The sequence below is a fragment of the Cyprinus carpio genome, chromosome A21 (genome assembly GCF_018340385.1).
Source record: "Cyprinus carpio isolate SPL01 chromosome A21, ASM1834038v1, whole genome shotgun sequence".
Lineage (NCBI taxonomy): Eukaryota > Metazoa > Chordata > Actinopteri > Cypriniformes > Cyprinidae > Cyprinus > Cyprinus carpio.
Window position 1 is genome coordinate 3110867 of NC_056592.1, and position 15367 is coordinate 3126233.

At 37.2% G+C, this 15367-nt stretch overlaps 1 protein-coding gene across 4 annotated transcripts in view; it reads right to left on the reverse strand.

Annotated features, from left to right (window-relative positions):
* LOC109046238 (netrin-G2-like) overlaps nt 1-15367 on the reverse strand; it is a 59205-nt gene that overhangs the window by 11560 nt on the left and 32278 nt on the right. For 2 of the 4 annotated variants that reach the window (XM_042778563.1, XM_042778564.1), the window contains exons 5-7: nt 12259-12431; nt 10171-10206; nt 3190-4575 (exon numbers count right to left, since the gene is read on the reverse strand). In XM_042778563.1, coding sequence (XP_042634497.1) covers nt 4397-4575; nt 10171-10206; nt 12259-12431 — 388 coding nt within the window. In that variant the 3' untranslated portion in view covers nt 3190-4396. Of the gene's footprint in view, nt 1-202; nt 278-607; nt 701-790; nt 4576-10170; nt 10207-12258; nt 12432-15367 lie in introns of those variants that run through there. The other 2 variants (XM_042778562.1, XM_042778565.1) reach the window with 2 other exon arrangements.

The following is a 15367-nucleotide window of genomic DNA, read 5'->3' on the forward strand; positions in this document are numbered from 1 at the left end:
CTTGTCCGACGCCCCGGTGATACCTGACTAAGGTCTATTGAAAAATTAACGAATGCGGCAGCATTAACTTTCTACAGTACATCAATGAAAGCATCTGCTAAATGAAAAAGGCAAATTTATCCAGAAACATTGTAACATCACACACTCAAATATTTTTTTACACTTTCTTCCTTTTCTCAGCTCATTTTCGTTTCTTTCTCACCTTTGAAGTCGTCATATATGATGCCTTTTAGCTGTACAGTCTGTTGCCCTCCAGATAGTAAGAACTTCAGAAGAGCTTTGGAAAATGAAAAGTCTTATTTTATAATATTTATCAAGAAACCTACTACAACTAGCAAAGCAAAGCAAATCGAGTCTACGACAAGCAAATCTCCAGCTATCAGTCCACATGGTTAAGTGAGGGGAACAGAATCATTGTTTGAGACATTTAACAGGCCCGAAAATTCACTACCAAGCAGGTGTACTCTAATATATTCAACCTAAAGTGGCAGACTACCGAAGCTAATGCAGCTCCTTGTAAATGTGGATTCAAACAACTACAATGCATATGCAGTGATAGACTTCACCAGCCACAAAGCACTCTTAGTCTATCTCACAGCAGGGATACCTTTTTTATTCTCTTCATCTTCTCTCTCCCACTTATGGATGGGTTTTCCTTCACCCTCTCCTTTACCATGCTCGTTTGAGTGCTTGTGTGGATCTAGACGAGCAAGGAGAAGGACTGAGCAATCCATAGGTTTGTACTACATTCTGTACTACAGGCCGTTTGAGACTACCATCTGAGCCATACCTTCAACAGCTGTGTGTTTATGAGAACCTTCCTCCACCCCTTCTTTTGTCTTTCCTTCTTCTGACTCCTTTGGTTTCTCTAGTTCTTGCTCTCGATCCACATGTCTTGGTCCTGAGATATGATGCTTTGATACTGTTTCATGTGGCATGTGTACTGTTGAAATTGTCTCTAATTTTGGCAGCAGAGATCCATGCATTGTCTCAATAGACTCTGGTACTAGTTCATGAGACTCCCTTTTTGGCTGAGTCGGTATGTGTCCATGAGATTCTAATATAGATTCATGAGGTTTATGCATTGCCTCATGATGATGTACTATTGGTTCATGAGGTTTATGCATTGCCTCATGATGATGTACTATTGGCTCATGAGGTTTATGCATTGCCTCATGATGATGTACTATTGGTTCATGAGGTTTATGCATTGCCTCATGATTATGTACTATTGGCTCATGAGGTTTATGCATTGCCTCATGATGATGTACTATTGGCTCATGAGGTTTATGCATTGCCTCATGATGATGTACTATTGGTTCATGAGGTTTATGCATTGCCTCATGATGATGTACTGTTGGCTCATGAGGTTTATGCATTGCCTCATGATGATGTACTATTAGCTCATGAGTTTTATGCACTGCCTCATGATGATGTACTATTGGTTCATGAGGTTTATGCATTGGCTCATGATGATGTACTATTGGCTCATGAGGTTTATGCATTGGCTCATGATGATGTACTGTTGGCTCATGAGGTTTATGCATTGCCTCATGATAATGTACTATTAGCTCATGAGGTTTATGCACTGCCTCATGATGATGTAATATTGGTTCATGAGGTTTATGCATTGCCTCTTGACGGTGTTCTATTGGTTCATGAGGTTTATGCACTGCCTCATGATGATGTACTTTTGGTTCATGAGGTTTATGCACTGCCTCTTGATGATGTACTTTTGGTTCATGAGGTTTATGCACTGCCTCATGATGATGTACTTTTGGTTCATGAGGTTTATGCATTGCCTCATTATGATGTACTGTTGGTTCATGAGGTTTCACTACTGGCTCATGAGGTTTATGCATTGCTTCATGATTATGTACTATTGGCTCATGAGGTTTATGCATTGCCTCATGATGATGTACTATTGGCTCATGAGGTTTATGCGTTGCCTCATGATGATGTACTATTGGCTCATGAGGTTTATGCATTGCCTCATGATGATGTACTATTGGCTCATGAGGTTTATGCGTTGCCTCATGATGATGTACTATTGGCTCATGAGGTTTATGCATTGCCTCATGATGATGTACTATTGGTTCATGAGGTTTATGCATTGCCTCTTGACGATGTTCTATTGGTTCATGAGGTTTATGCATTGCCTCTTGACGATGTTCTATTGGTTCATGAGGTTTATGCACTGCCTCATGATGATGTACTTTTGGTTCATGAGGTTTATGCACTGCCTCATTATGATGTACTATTGGCTCATGAGGTTTATGCATTGCCTCATGATGATGTACTATTGGCTCATGAGGTTTATGCATTGCCTCATGATGATGTACTATTGGCTCATGAGGTTTATGCATTGCCTCTTGATGATGTTCTATTGGTTCATGAGGTTTATGCATTGCCTCTTGATGATGTTCTTTTGATTCATGAGGTTTATGCACTGCCTCATGATGATGTACTATTGGCTCATGAGGTTTATGCATTGGCTCATGGGGTTTATGCATTGCCTCATGATGATGTACTATTGGTTCATGAGGTTTATGCATTGCCTCATGATGATGTACTATTGGCTCATGAGGTTTATGCATTGCCTCATGATGATGTACTATTGCCTCATGAGGTTTATGCATTGCCTCATGATGATGTACTATTGGCTCATGAGGTTTATGCATTGCCTCATGATGATGTACTATTGCCTCATGAGGATGTACTATTGGTTTATGAGGTTTATGCATTGCCTCATGAGGATGTACTTTTGGCTCATGAGGATGTACTATTGGTTCATGAGGTTTATGCATTGCCTCATGATGATGTACTATTGGCTCATGAGGATGTACTATTGGTTCATGAGGTTTATGCACTGCCTCATTATGATGTACTATTGGTTCATGAGGTTTATGCATTGCCTCTTGATGATGTACTATTGGCTCATGAAGTTTATGCATTGCCTCTTGATGATGTTCTATTGGTTCATGAGGTTTATGCATTGCCTCATGATGATGTACTATTGGCTCATGAGGTTTATGCATTGCCTCATGAGGATGTACTATTGGTTCATGAGGTTTATGCATTGCCTCATGATGATGTACTATTGGCTCATGAGGATGTACTATTGGTTCATGAGGTTTATGCATTGCCTCATGAGGTCTTTTGGCTCATGAGGTCTTTGCATTGCTTCATGATGATGTACTATTGGCTCATGAGGATGTACTATTGGTTCATGAGGTTTATGCATTGCTTCATGAGGATGTACTATTGGCTCATGAGGATGTACTATTGGCTCATGAGCTTCATGCATTGGCTCATGAGGATTCACAGTTGACCCATGAGGTTTATGCATTGGCTCATGAGGACTCACTATTGGCGTATGAGTATTTACTATTGGCCCATGAGGATTCACAATTGGGTCGTGAGGTATATGCATTGCCTCATGTGAATTCACTATTGGCCCATGAGGATTCACTATTGGGTCGTGAGGTTTATGCATTGCCTCATGTGAATTCACTATTGGCTCATGAGGTTTAAGCACTGGCTCATGAGGATTCACTATCAGCTTGTGACGATTCACTTTTGGATCATGAGGTTTATGCATTGACTCATGATGATGTGCTAATGGCCCATGAGAATTCACTATTGGCTCATGAGGATTCACTATTGGCTTGTGAGGATTCACTATTGGATCATGACTTTTCACTACTGGATCATAAGGTTTATGCATTGGCTCATGGGGATTCACTATTGTCTCAAGTGGTTTATGCATTGGCTCATGAGGAATAACTATTAACTCATGAGGTTTATGCATTGACTTATGAGGATTCACTATTGTCTCAAGTGGTTTATGCATTGGCTCTTGAGATTCTGGTATTGGCTCATGATGTTTATGAATTGGCTCATGAAGTTTTACTATTGGCTCATTAGATTTCTGTATTGGTTCATGAGATTCTGGTATTGACTTATGAACATGATATTTATGCATTGGCTCATGAAATTCCAATACTGGCTTGACAGGCTCTGAAATTGACTCAGCAGATTCTGGCACTGGTCCAACAGACTCTTCTTCAGTTACTTCATGCCTCCCAGGAATCTTCTCTTTCCTCCCAGAAATCTCCTCCCCCTTCCCAGAATCCTCTACTGGGGTTGGTGTAGGTAATGCTTGGGCGCAATCATTCAGATAATCACAAAGTTGGTATGTGCACACAAACACATACACCATGTTGTGCTTTATAAACAGCTATTGAACACCAAGCAGACTATCCAGAAATGGTAACCTGTACATTCATCATAAGACTTTCACGCTATATTCAATCAAAATTATCTCAATCTAGAGTGACCACAGACCACAAACTCCTCTGTGGTCTCTACTACACTATTAATTTTTAACCACAGGTTAGGAAAAGGTCACCAAAACCACATCTACCACAATACTAGATATCTGCCAAACTCTTAATGGCCTAACAATACCTTCGATGAACTGTTTCTTAATTTCTTTGTGGTGTATCCTCTCTTTTTCAACAGGAATCATGTTTTGTCCTGGATGCTTGGGTTGATGATTATGTCTGTGAGGGCCTGTAGTTGTCAAAAAGAAGGAAATGTCATTTAAAAAATCTTTAAAAAAATCTTATGTCATGTCAGAATGACATAACACCAATAAGAACCAACAAGAAGTCACATCTCAATGAAATAATCTAAATCACATATTACTTTCTTCGTTTTTACCTTCTAAAAGGGTCCCAAATTATGGAAACACAAACTTTAATTTTGGATACGATTAATCGCTATTAATCGATTTGACAACACTAATTATATATTATATTATTTTTTTCAATTTATGTAATATTTTAGTCATTTTTAGTTTATTTAACTCATCAAAATTATTCTTATCTCTTCTTTGCATTTTGTAGAACCAGCTGTGTAATGGAAATAGCTAAAGTTCAACTATTGTGGCTGTTTTAATGGTTTCATTTATTTCTGTGTTTTATTGATGTGGTTCTTAATTTGAATGTAGTTTCAAACTTAAGTGACTGCCCTCCTGAGTGATCTGCTATGTGGTTGCGAAGGTGTATGTAGTACCTAAATACATTTAAAGTGGCATATGACGCTAAACAGACAAACCAAACAACAATTAATCTCAAATGACTGATCGTGTCAAATATGATCGTTCAAATACACTCCTGCGCATAAACAACGACCATGTGTAATTTCATCAACACACGCACGCAGTATCCTGTTGGGAATCTCAAAGATCTCCACCTTTATTAAATCCATCCGATGAGCTGCTCTATCTTGCGTCTCAGCTGAGTGCTTTATTCCCCCCTCCATTGTTTCATGCCAGCTTGATGTTTTCTTATCTGAGCTCAAGCTGGAGTTCTCGTTCACTCGTTAAACTTCATGCAGTATTCATTCCTCGGGTGCATATGCGCGCTTCGATCAATAAGCATGTGTGTGTGTGTGTGCGGTGGTTCTTTGTTTTATATTATATTCGCAGGCCGTCCTAATCCGCTTTGTGCTGAAAGATGCAAAGTCTATATTTTGACAGGGAAAACACTGTCTAACTGAGCATTGATTTCCCATTGCGCACATTGCTTTGGAGCCGTTACCCACAATCCTCTAGGGGTACGATTGAGTAGATGACTTACTGGCAGCAGAGTCGCTGAGCTCTTGGCTTGGCTACAGTGCTTTGACTGCCAAAACAAGTGTTTGAAAGATGCTTCTATAGCATACTAACAACACTAACACACACACTAACTAGTGCCTGCAACTTACCTTTGCTTTCTATATGTGCATGAACAGGCCCCTCCTCCAGGGGTGTGGCTTTGTGGGGTGTGACCTCACTGAGAATGTAAGAAGGGGGTGTGGTATGGGGCGGGGCTTCTATGTTGGTATAAAGTGCCTTAGGCTCTATTTCAGCTGGTGGGACGTGGTGTGCAGGAGGGGCATCTAATGAGATTTGAGGGGTGAGTATAATAGAAACGAGTTAGAGAAACCAGAGTCAGCATGGAATAAACGCACATACACAAAGTGCTGAGCTTAACAAAACTGCTTGCATTTTAAATCTTGTAGTTTGGTTCTTGCTCTTGCTTTCTAGGCACATGGGGGGCACTAGTATCAACTGGAATCCCATTCTGCACTGCAGAGGCAGTTATGAATTCATTCCATGTTCAATATGTGAATTAAAATATTCAGAATGGGATACTAGCATTCTTCTTAGTGTTCTGCAAAATTCAGAATAATCGTCTCCCTTTCAATTCACGAGTGTAAATTTGAATATCTATCTATCTATCTATCTATCTATCTATCTATCTATCTATCTATCTATCTATCTATCTGTCTATCTGTCTGTCTGTCTGTCTGTCTGTCCTTCTCGTTCTATCTATCGTTCTGTTGTTCTATCATACTATCATTTTTTTCTGCCTTCAAACTTAAAGGCTTTTAGAATTAAATTTTTTTTTTTTTTTTTTACAGTTTATCTTGTTTGTTCCATGAATTCCAAAAATGAATAGAAATTAAATTTTAGCTTAATTCTGACACACAACCCTAATATTGCCTACTATTTTTAAAAATGTGATGCTCTATGTAGTATGCAAAAACACATTTTTAAAACACTAGTTTTATTCTTGCATTAAATCAGTGCATGCCGTTTAATTCTCATAAATGCAGTGATTTTATATTTTTTTATCATTTTATTTTAAAATTCACGTTTCCCAGTTCAGTGCAACAATTCAAGATTGAGAAAGCCATTTGGTTTATATTACTTGTGCATACTGCAGAAAGGATGCCAATCTTTTCAGTCATCTCCAGTGCGTCATCAGTTTATCTAACCGAAACACATTTGTTATATCAGAGGTCTTAAGTGAGATGCTGTTGCATTATGAAGCTGCGGTTGAATGCAAATTGTCAGTATGCATGTGTTCACGCATGTGTGTTTGCGTGTGTGCTTGTGTAGTTGCAGATGGCGCTCTGTTGGATTAAGGCACATTACATCATCATTAAGCTCTGCTAGTACACTGAAGCAGCAAATTGCTTAGTACCTTGTATGGCCTAGTATATTACTCTACACTTCATATTCCAGGTTACTACTTATCGCGACAACTACGGGAGCCTTTGAGGGTCACACTGTCCCACCTGTGTTCAAAGCTGGCAATTCTGTTATAGCTGTAGTGAAATCTTCAGCTGAAGTGTCAGTCACTGTTGGCATTGAAGACAAACAGTAAGCATCTGAAAACAAGACCAGCAGCTGAAACTACAGCAACAGTTATTTGTTGCTCGTAAGTTAACATATAAAGCCACAAAATCACAATGCATGTGTATATTTGTCAAGAGGAAAGATCATAATCTGAAAGATGATAATTTTTCCTGAATGAAAATGAATTTATCATTCACTGATTGTTTTTTGCTGTGATGTAATTTCCTGTAGTGTTTCTGTGTACTTGTTTGTTCTACTTCTTGTGGCTATTTGCCCAACTGACCAACCAGCCGTCAGAGGATCAGACTCGCCGCTCTGACCTTGTAATCCCTGTCTGAACACACACACTGACCGTATAATCCCCGCGTGTGTATGTGTGCAGAAGGACATTCACCCAGCACACATTAATAGGAACACACACACACTGGCCTACATATCATCTCCGTCTCTTCTTGCACATATGAGTGTGTGTGTTTGTGTAAGTGTGGGAGACCCTTGGACTCTTAGACTACAGGGGAGAGAAAACATGGACATGATCTATGAGTTTGATTTCTCTAGGCCATATGCCACACACACACACACACACACAACCCAAAAAGAGCCATGTATTGTTGCCTTAAAGGAATAGTTCCCAAAAAAATTAAAATTTGCTGTAAATAATTCACCCACAGGCCATCCCAGATCATGAGTTTGCTTCTTCAAGGGAACAGATTTGAATATATGTAGCATCACATCAGTTGCTCACCAATAGATCCTCTGAAGTGAATGGGTGCCGTCAGAATGAGAGTCAAAACATCTGATTTTATTTTTTATCAGCTGTTTGGACTCTGACATTCTGACGGCACCCATTCACTGCAGAGGATCCATTTTTTTTCTCAGCTGTTTGGACTCTCATTCTGACGGCACCCATTCACTGCAGAGGATCCATTGGTGAGCAGCTGATGCAATGCTACATTTCTCCAAATCTGTCCTGATGAGAAATCTTGGATGCCCTGAGGATGACACAATTTCCTTTTGATATTGAATCATGTTAATTTTCCTGAATGCATCAGCATCATGTCGCTGGAAGGCAGTTTAAAGCTTTACAATGTTACACAAACCCTCTTAAAGTCCTGACATCACGGCATCCACTTCACTTTCACTAAGTGCATTTCCACGGAACACAGGCAGTTTTAAAATTAGACTACGACTACGGCGACAGGACGGGCAGGGATCTACTCAGCATTTCTTGAAACATGCTCCGTCACAACGCATAAAGTCAAGCGAGTTCGAGAAAACTTTCTGGCAGTGTTAAACCGCATGTGTTTTGTAAACTGTTCTGCAGTTATAAGTGTTTTGAGATACTTCAAATGTGTTTAAAATACTTTAACACGCATCCAAACATGTCCTCTAACTCCACCTTCACGTAGCGACACCCAGGGTCCAAAATTCACACTCAGCAAATGCAACTATAGTGAGAAATTGGCCAGTTAATCGCTATTTTTAAGGCTTATGTCTTGTATTTTTTGCCAGGTGTGGTAAAAGCTGAATTTTGAATTGGCTTGAGAGCTTTGGTTGTGTGATGAGCCATCTTTTTGGCTGTCATGGGTGCTGGCATGGTGGTCATTGCCATGGAACAGCAACTGGCATGGGATGGGTTGCTTCAGCTGATAAAGGTATATTTGATTTACCTCTTTTTGTGAAAAAATTATGATTATCTAATCTAAAAGACAGCTGAAACTACAAGTAGCAAAATTACTCTTGACCGTCGTCTTGGAGGAAATCAATCATTTACCATGTTAACCATAGTTCCTACAAGAATGTAGTTATAGTTTCTGTTGCTACTGTAAAATCACTTTTAATTGATATGGAAAGCTTTCATTTTTCTTCTGTCATTTTCTGTCATTTTTTCTCTCTCTTACTCTATTAAATGAAACTAAAAAAAAAATGTAAACTTTTTAAATTAGAAATTAAATGTAAAAAACAAATTGAAATTAAAATATCACATTTAATTATTAAATAAAATAATAATAACTATATATACAGATACACACACAATGGAAAATAATTACTATTTAGAGAAAATTTTAAATTTAACTATTTTCAAAGTTATGAAAGCTTAGTCTCTGAGTAATATTTATTAATATTTTAAATTAACTTTTATTTTATATTTTCGTTTTTTTATCTTTAAGTTATAGTAATTTTGTTATCTGCTTGCAATTTTTATTTAATTTTGTTTGCTCTTTCAAATAATTTTTACATTCATCTTTAATTCATTTTTATTTCAATTTTAGTACATTAATTTAAACTTATTTTATTTCAGTTAAATTGTTAAATTGCTTATTTTATTTGGGTTAGTTGCTAAGGCAACATTTCTAATTTTCGTTTATGTTTTCATACAATATTCATGTCAATTATGTCAGTTAACAAAAATTATTTTTATTGGTTCTAGTTAACAATAACAACATCAAGTTACAAAAGTTATATTGTGGTAACAATAACTCCCGTAACTATGGTGATTTGGAACTATGGTTACCATGGTGAATTTCTGTGGGTCTGTGTCTGAGATCGACCCACCAGCTGTACTGTTGTTTTCTGGGAAATCCCTTCTTAGATGTGGGCTGATATTGTGTGCTTGTGTGTGTGTGTGTTTTTGTGCATGTGATGTTGTAGGCGTGTCTTGAGAGTGAATCTCAAATCTTTCTTATTCTGTTTGAAGCCTCAAGGAATCACGTCATCTTTCCTGCTTCTCTCCGTTCCTTCCTCTGTATCTCTCTTTATCTTTCTTCCTACTGCTCTCTGATGTTGAGCTAAATTGCGGCTAGTTTCAGCAGTTTGACGATGATGAAAGCCACAGGATGGGCGGCCCATGAAAAATGAAGAAGACATAACAAGGGATGGAGCGCAGAGACAATGAAGAAAGAGAGAGCGAGGGATGACTGACATATCAGAGAGGATCAAAGACCTGTCCTCTCGTTTGTTGAGGGTTCGGTACTTACTGGAACCAGAAGAAGAACCAGCCAATGCCTGAGAACCTGAAAGAGAGAGAGACAAAGTGTGTGTCAATAGCTTTGCTTTCTACATAGACAGCTGCCTTCTAAGGGAGCATCATGGCTGATTTGGAACATTCTATTTCAGAGACATTACTAGACATAAATAACATCCAAGCTTAACATATTATATCATATCATATCACAGTGCAATGGTAAATAAGACATTTTTAGTTTGGCTATTACAGTTGTTTTTTTAAGGTTTTTTTTTTTTTTTTACAATCACTAGGACACATTTCTTAATACTTGGGTCACTTTTTCAAAAAATGTCATATAGTTCTCCCTAACATCTTTCAGCTTAGTAAATTTCACATCCAAAATGCCCAAAAAATAAGAATGAACAATTTTAATTTCTTGTTGACTTTAATAAGCATATACTAAATAAATTATGTAAATAAACAAACAGTGATTTTTCACTGCGCTTCTTATATGGACTCAGATATTCTGGCGTTTATTGCCCAGAAAATTTGGCCAAATGAAGGCAGCATAATTAAGAAATTATGCTCTTCAGATTAAATGGATTATTTAATAAACACTGCAGCATTATATGAAAAAAAAAGAATTGTCAGATTTAATGAGCATACATTATATAAATATATGGATATATTAAATAAATATTAAATGTATGGATATATGAAATATTCAAATATTTTAAATATTATACACTTAATCATTAAATATTAAAATATGAAATATTTCAAATCATAAAGATAATCAAAGGGCAGTTTTAATCAGATTTTTCACTGCGCTGGTTGTAATGCATTCTGGTATTCTGGCCTTTTTTGGCCAAAAGAATTTGGCCAAATGAAGGCAGTAAAATAAGGAAACTGAAATAATAAACTGAGATTTATAAAAAAAAAAAAAAAAAAAAAAGCACTGCAATATTCCATGAAAAATAAGTTTTCATTTTATGTTGAAGCATATAAATATATGCATATATTAAAAAGAAAGTAATCTTGCGGCGCTAGTTGAAATGCATTCAGGTGTTCAGGTATTTTTAGCCAAACGAAAGCAGCATAATCAGTCTTTAAATGCTGTCTAGGTAGGCAGCCTACTAGGTTTTGGAACAGATCAAGTGTTTCCTGTTCAGACAGTGATTAATGCAAACTTGGGACGTTTTCTCCACAGAGGTGTGCACACAGAGTTACCTGTGCGTATGTGAATCTGTTTGGGAACATTTTGTAGGCTGGAAAGGCAGCATGGCGACACGCGTCTGCGCTCCTCTCCTCTCTGTTCTCTGGGAATTGGGCCGCCACACCAGCAGTCTTGATCTTACTTTGAGCTGACAGGTCTGTGAAGTCTAAAAGTCTCTGCAGTGCTCGGGTGTGTAAGTGAAGTGAGTTGAGATCTGCAGTCTGCTGGATTCAACCGTGTGTGTGTGCTGCCCTAGATTATTATTTTATCAAGAGTGCTGTGTGCTGCTGGTAAAATGGAGGGATGTTGTGTTCCAAAGGATCTCCCTTTGGATACTGTACAGAAGGGAGGAAAAATGAAATCTGTGTTCATTTTCATCTCTTTTTCTCTATCTCTTTGCCCTCATCTGCATTTTTTCCCCTTTGTCTTGCTTTTGTTTTATCTCTCATTTCAGATCAGAAGCGAGTCTCTCCTGATCGTTTTGTCCACATTTTCAGGGATAACTCCTGATCCAGGCTGGTGGATCTTTCTCTGTGTGTGTCAGAGTGTAAAGATCTCTGAAGCTCAGAGGAATTCCGGTCGAGGAATTCTGAACCCAGAAAATAATGAGGAGATTTCAGTGTGACAGGCTTAGACGTGAGAGTCCTGTAGTGCGGGATGATTTTAGAGATAATTAATTCCGTTTCATTGTGGAGTAGAATATTATGAAATGGATTAATCTGATTCGTGAGGACCTGATGTTTGCACACTTGAGACTTGGTGCAATTGATTTTATAATGCAGTTACATTCATGCCATTTTATACCTACAATTAGTGATTTTCTCTGCTTCTATGTGTGTGTTTAGGTGTATTTATGTTGCTTTTGGTGTAGTGAAGTGAGATCTTCCTGTGTATGTTACTCACATGTGTTGGGGGATCCGTTGGGTGTTGGTAAATACGATCCTGATTTCCAGGTCTTGGCTTTGAATCCTTTTTTGCAGCGCTGGCAGTCTTGTCCGGTCGTGTTGTGTTCACATTGACACTGTAAGTTGCCATCCACATACAAACACAGCGATGCATGGAGATTACATTTACACCTGAAAGACAGAACGATGGGCAGACATTAGACTTTTAGCAGTCCTGTAATACAGATCTGACGATACAGTGAATCTGAATGATTTGATGTGCTTTTGAAAGTGTATTTGAACTTGAATAATAATATTAATGTCTGTTATTTTAGTGTCATTTACTATTTATTAATATGTAGAATTTGCCTTTATTTTTATATTTTCAGTTTAATTTTAGTTTTGTTTAACTTTTTGTAATTTTGTTATGTGCTTTTGTCACCTTTTTATATATTTTACATTTCTTTTTAACTTTTTTCCCCCCAAATTTAGAAATGTTAGTACTCCAACTTTTTTTGTTTCAGTTAGTTGCCAATGCAACATTTCTCATTTTTGTTTTATTTATTTATTTATTTTTTAAGTTTTAGTAATTTTGCTATGTGCATTTGTAAGGTATTTTTTAGATTTCTAAAAAAAAAAATATATATATATTTAGGTTTAATTTATTTTTATTTCAAATGTAGTCATTTTTGTACTTCAATTGTAATCTTATTTTATTAATATTATTTTATGTAAGTTTTATTTCAATTAAGTAATTTTTTTATATTGTAGTTTTAGTTTTTTTAACAATTAAACACTGGTCAATTTTAAAATGAAATTAAATGTAAATTTTTATATTAATGTGCATGTGAATTTGATTCTTAATTACTTCTTTTCCAAAACAGGTTTTTAATGATTTAATGTGAAAAGTCATTAAGAATTGAATGAATATGGTATGAAGACCACTAGAATCATTTCAGACCTCCTGTATAAGCTGCACTCAAGCAGGGCCGATGTTTTCAGAGATATAAATTATAGGTATGTGTGTGTTGGCAGGTGGAAATGCATCAAGAGCAATGAACACAGGTGTGCTGCTGTAGATTGGGCCCAGTAAAGCAGAAATGAGCGTTTGTGTAAGACCAAATGGCCCTGATCCTAAATGAGACTTTTCCACCTGAGCAGCACAGGGTGTGTGTGAGTGTGTGTGTGTTACTGTCAAGCTTCAATCCAGTTTATTCCGCTGGAGTGAACATGAAACCATCAGCATCAAATATTCATATATCGTCCTGTACCTTGAGCCAACCCTCATCTGTCTCTCTCACACACTCTTTTTTTTCTCACTTTTTCTTTTCCACTGCCTGTGAACATTTCCCCCTCTTTCTCCTTCCCTCCATCTCCTTTAACCTCGTTCTCTGACACCATCGCTCTTCCAAGATGTGGTTTAGTGTGTACTAAAGTGGTCCAGCTTGAGCTGTCTGGCAGTCTGGAGTGTGATGTGGGGTGTGATGTATCATTTACCGTATACCTTGTGTGTCAATGTGCATTATAATAAATCTCCAATTTAAAAGCTCCAATTTACAGTCTAATGCATTATGGAAATAAGCTTCCATAATGCTCTGGTGCTCAACTCAACACCAAACCCAAACACCAAAACACTGATAAATGAATGAATGTGCATATGATGTGTAAATGTAATAGATCATATGGTAATGTGACTGTGATGTCATGACCATAATGATTTCTAAATCATTTTTGCAGCTTAGTTTGAACAAATCTTAATGTTAGAGTCAAGCACTCATTTCAGAAGAGCAAGAACAAGATATGACCTCTTAAAGTGACCAGTGATTCAGTCTGAACTAACTAGGATTTCCCTAGTTGTCTTCTCTTTGGGTTTTCTTTGTGGTGTGTGAGGGTCTAATGTGAGTTCCCCTGAGCAGAGGTCTTGCTGGGATAAGGGTGCTTCTGTAGTGTCCTGTGAGCAGCTGGGACAGCAGAATTATTCCCACCATCTGCTGCCCCGCACCTCTCACGTATGTCTACAAGTGCTGCGCTCACATTCTCTACTTCACACAATAACGCAGTAAACACAGTAAGCACACTCCAGGCTTTACACACTCTCGCTGTAAAGCCTACTGCATCATATTTGATATCATATCGAGCAATGACTGATTTTTACAGTATATAATTTTATGTAAGCTATACTGTTATAAAGACCTCATTTATTTACATTACAAAAAACTGAATTTCATCTTACTTATTGGTCATATTAAAATCCAATGATATTTTTTTTCTCATTTGGGTATGATCTCTGTATTCTCACTATATAAAAAGATTTGTTTATTTCATGTCAAAGTCAACATGACATCAGAATTGCTTTTTATAACTATTGTCATCATTTTAGGCTACTTTTGTTGTTAGTTAGCCTTTCTACAATCTTGCCACTAGTTAATGCAGTAATTCAATACAGGTTTCTTCAATAACACAAGTATAAATAGATATGTTTCCACTGGGATACAGTATGCACAGGTGCTCTGGAGGATGAACTTGACTTTCAGTCTTTATATCCTGCTCACATTCCTGGTTTCAGCTCCTGTGAATTTCCATTATTTTTCCATGTTTCTTGTTCTTTGTGGAAACTGGATAAGGATTTGTAAAAATCATTTTAGACCGCACTCACAAATAGCAATTTCTAGCTGACTGAATATTTTATAACCGAGGATCATTTTAAATTCACTACAAGAATTCCCATGCCTCTTAAATATTTATTCAATTTTCATGATTTTTTTTAGGCCTGGAAATCACAATGTTAAAATTCCCTGGCATTTTCATGTTTTCCATGACCATGGGAATCCTGTTAAATAATCATGGCCTGATTCCTAGAACAACGTTTTCTTCCTCCCTACAGTCCACTGCATTCAGATCTGACTCTATTCTGGTATGCGATGTTCACTTTTCACAATGCAATCAATTCCTGATGGATAAATTTAAGCCCATGTTACATTTCTCCTAAATAATATAATTATATAATAATTGTGATGTTGATTAAAACAAAATAAAGGTTCTTAGGTTACTAAAAGTTACATTATTCTTTTTAAAAATTTGGCTGGTTATATGGTTCATTGGGTAATACATTACAAGATGTTACATTA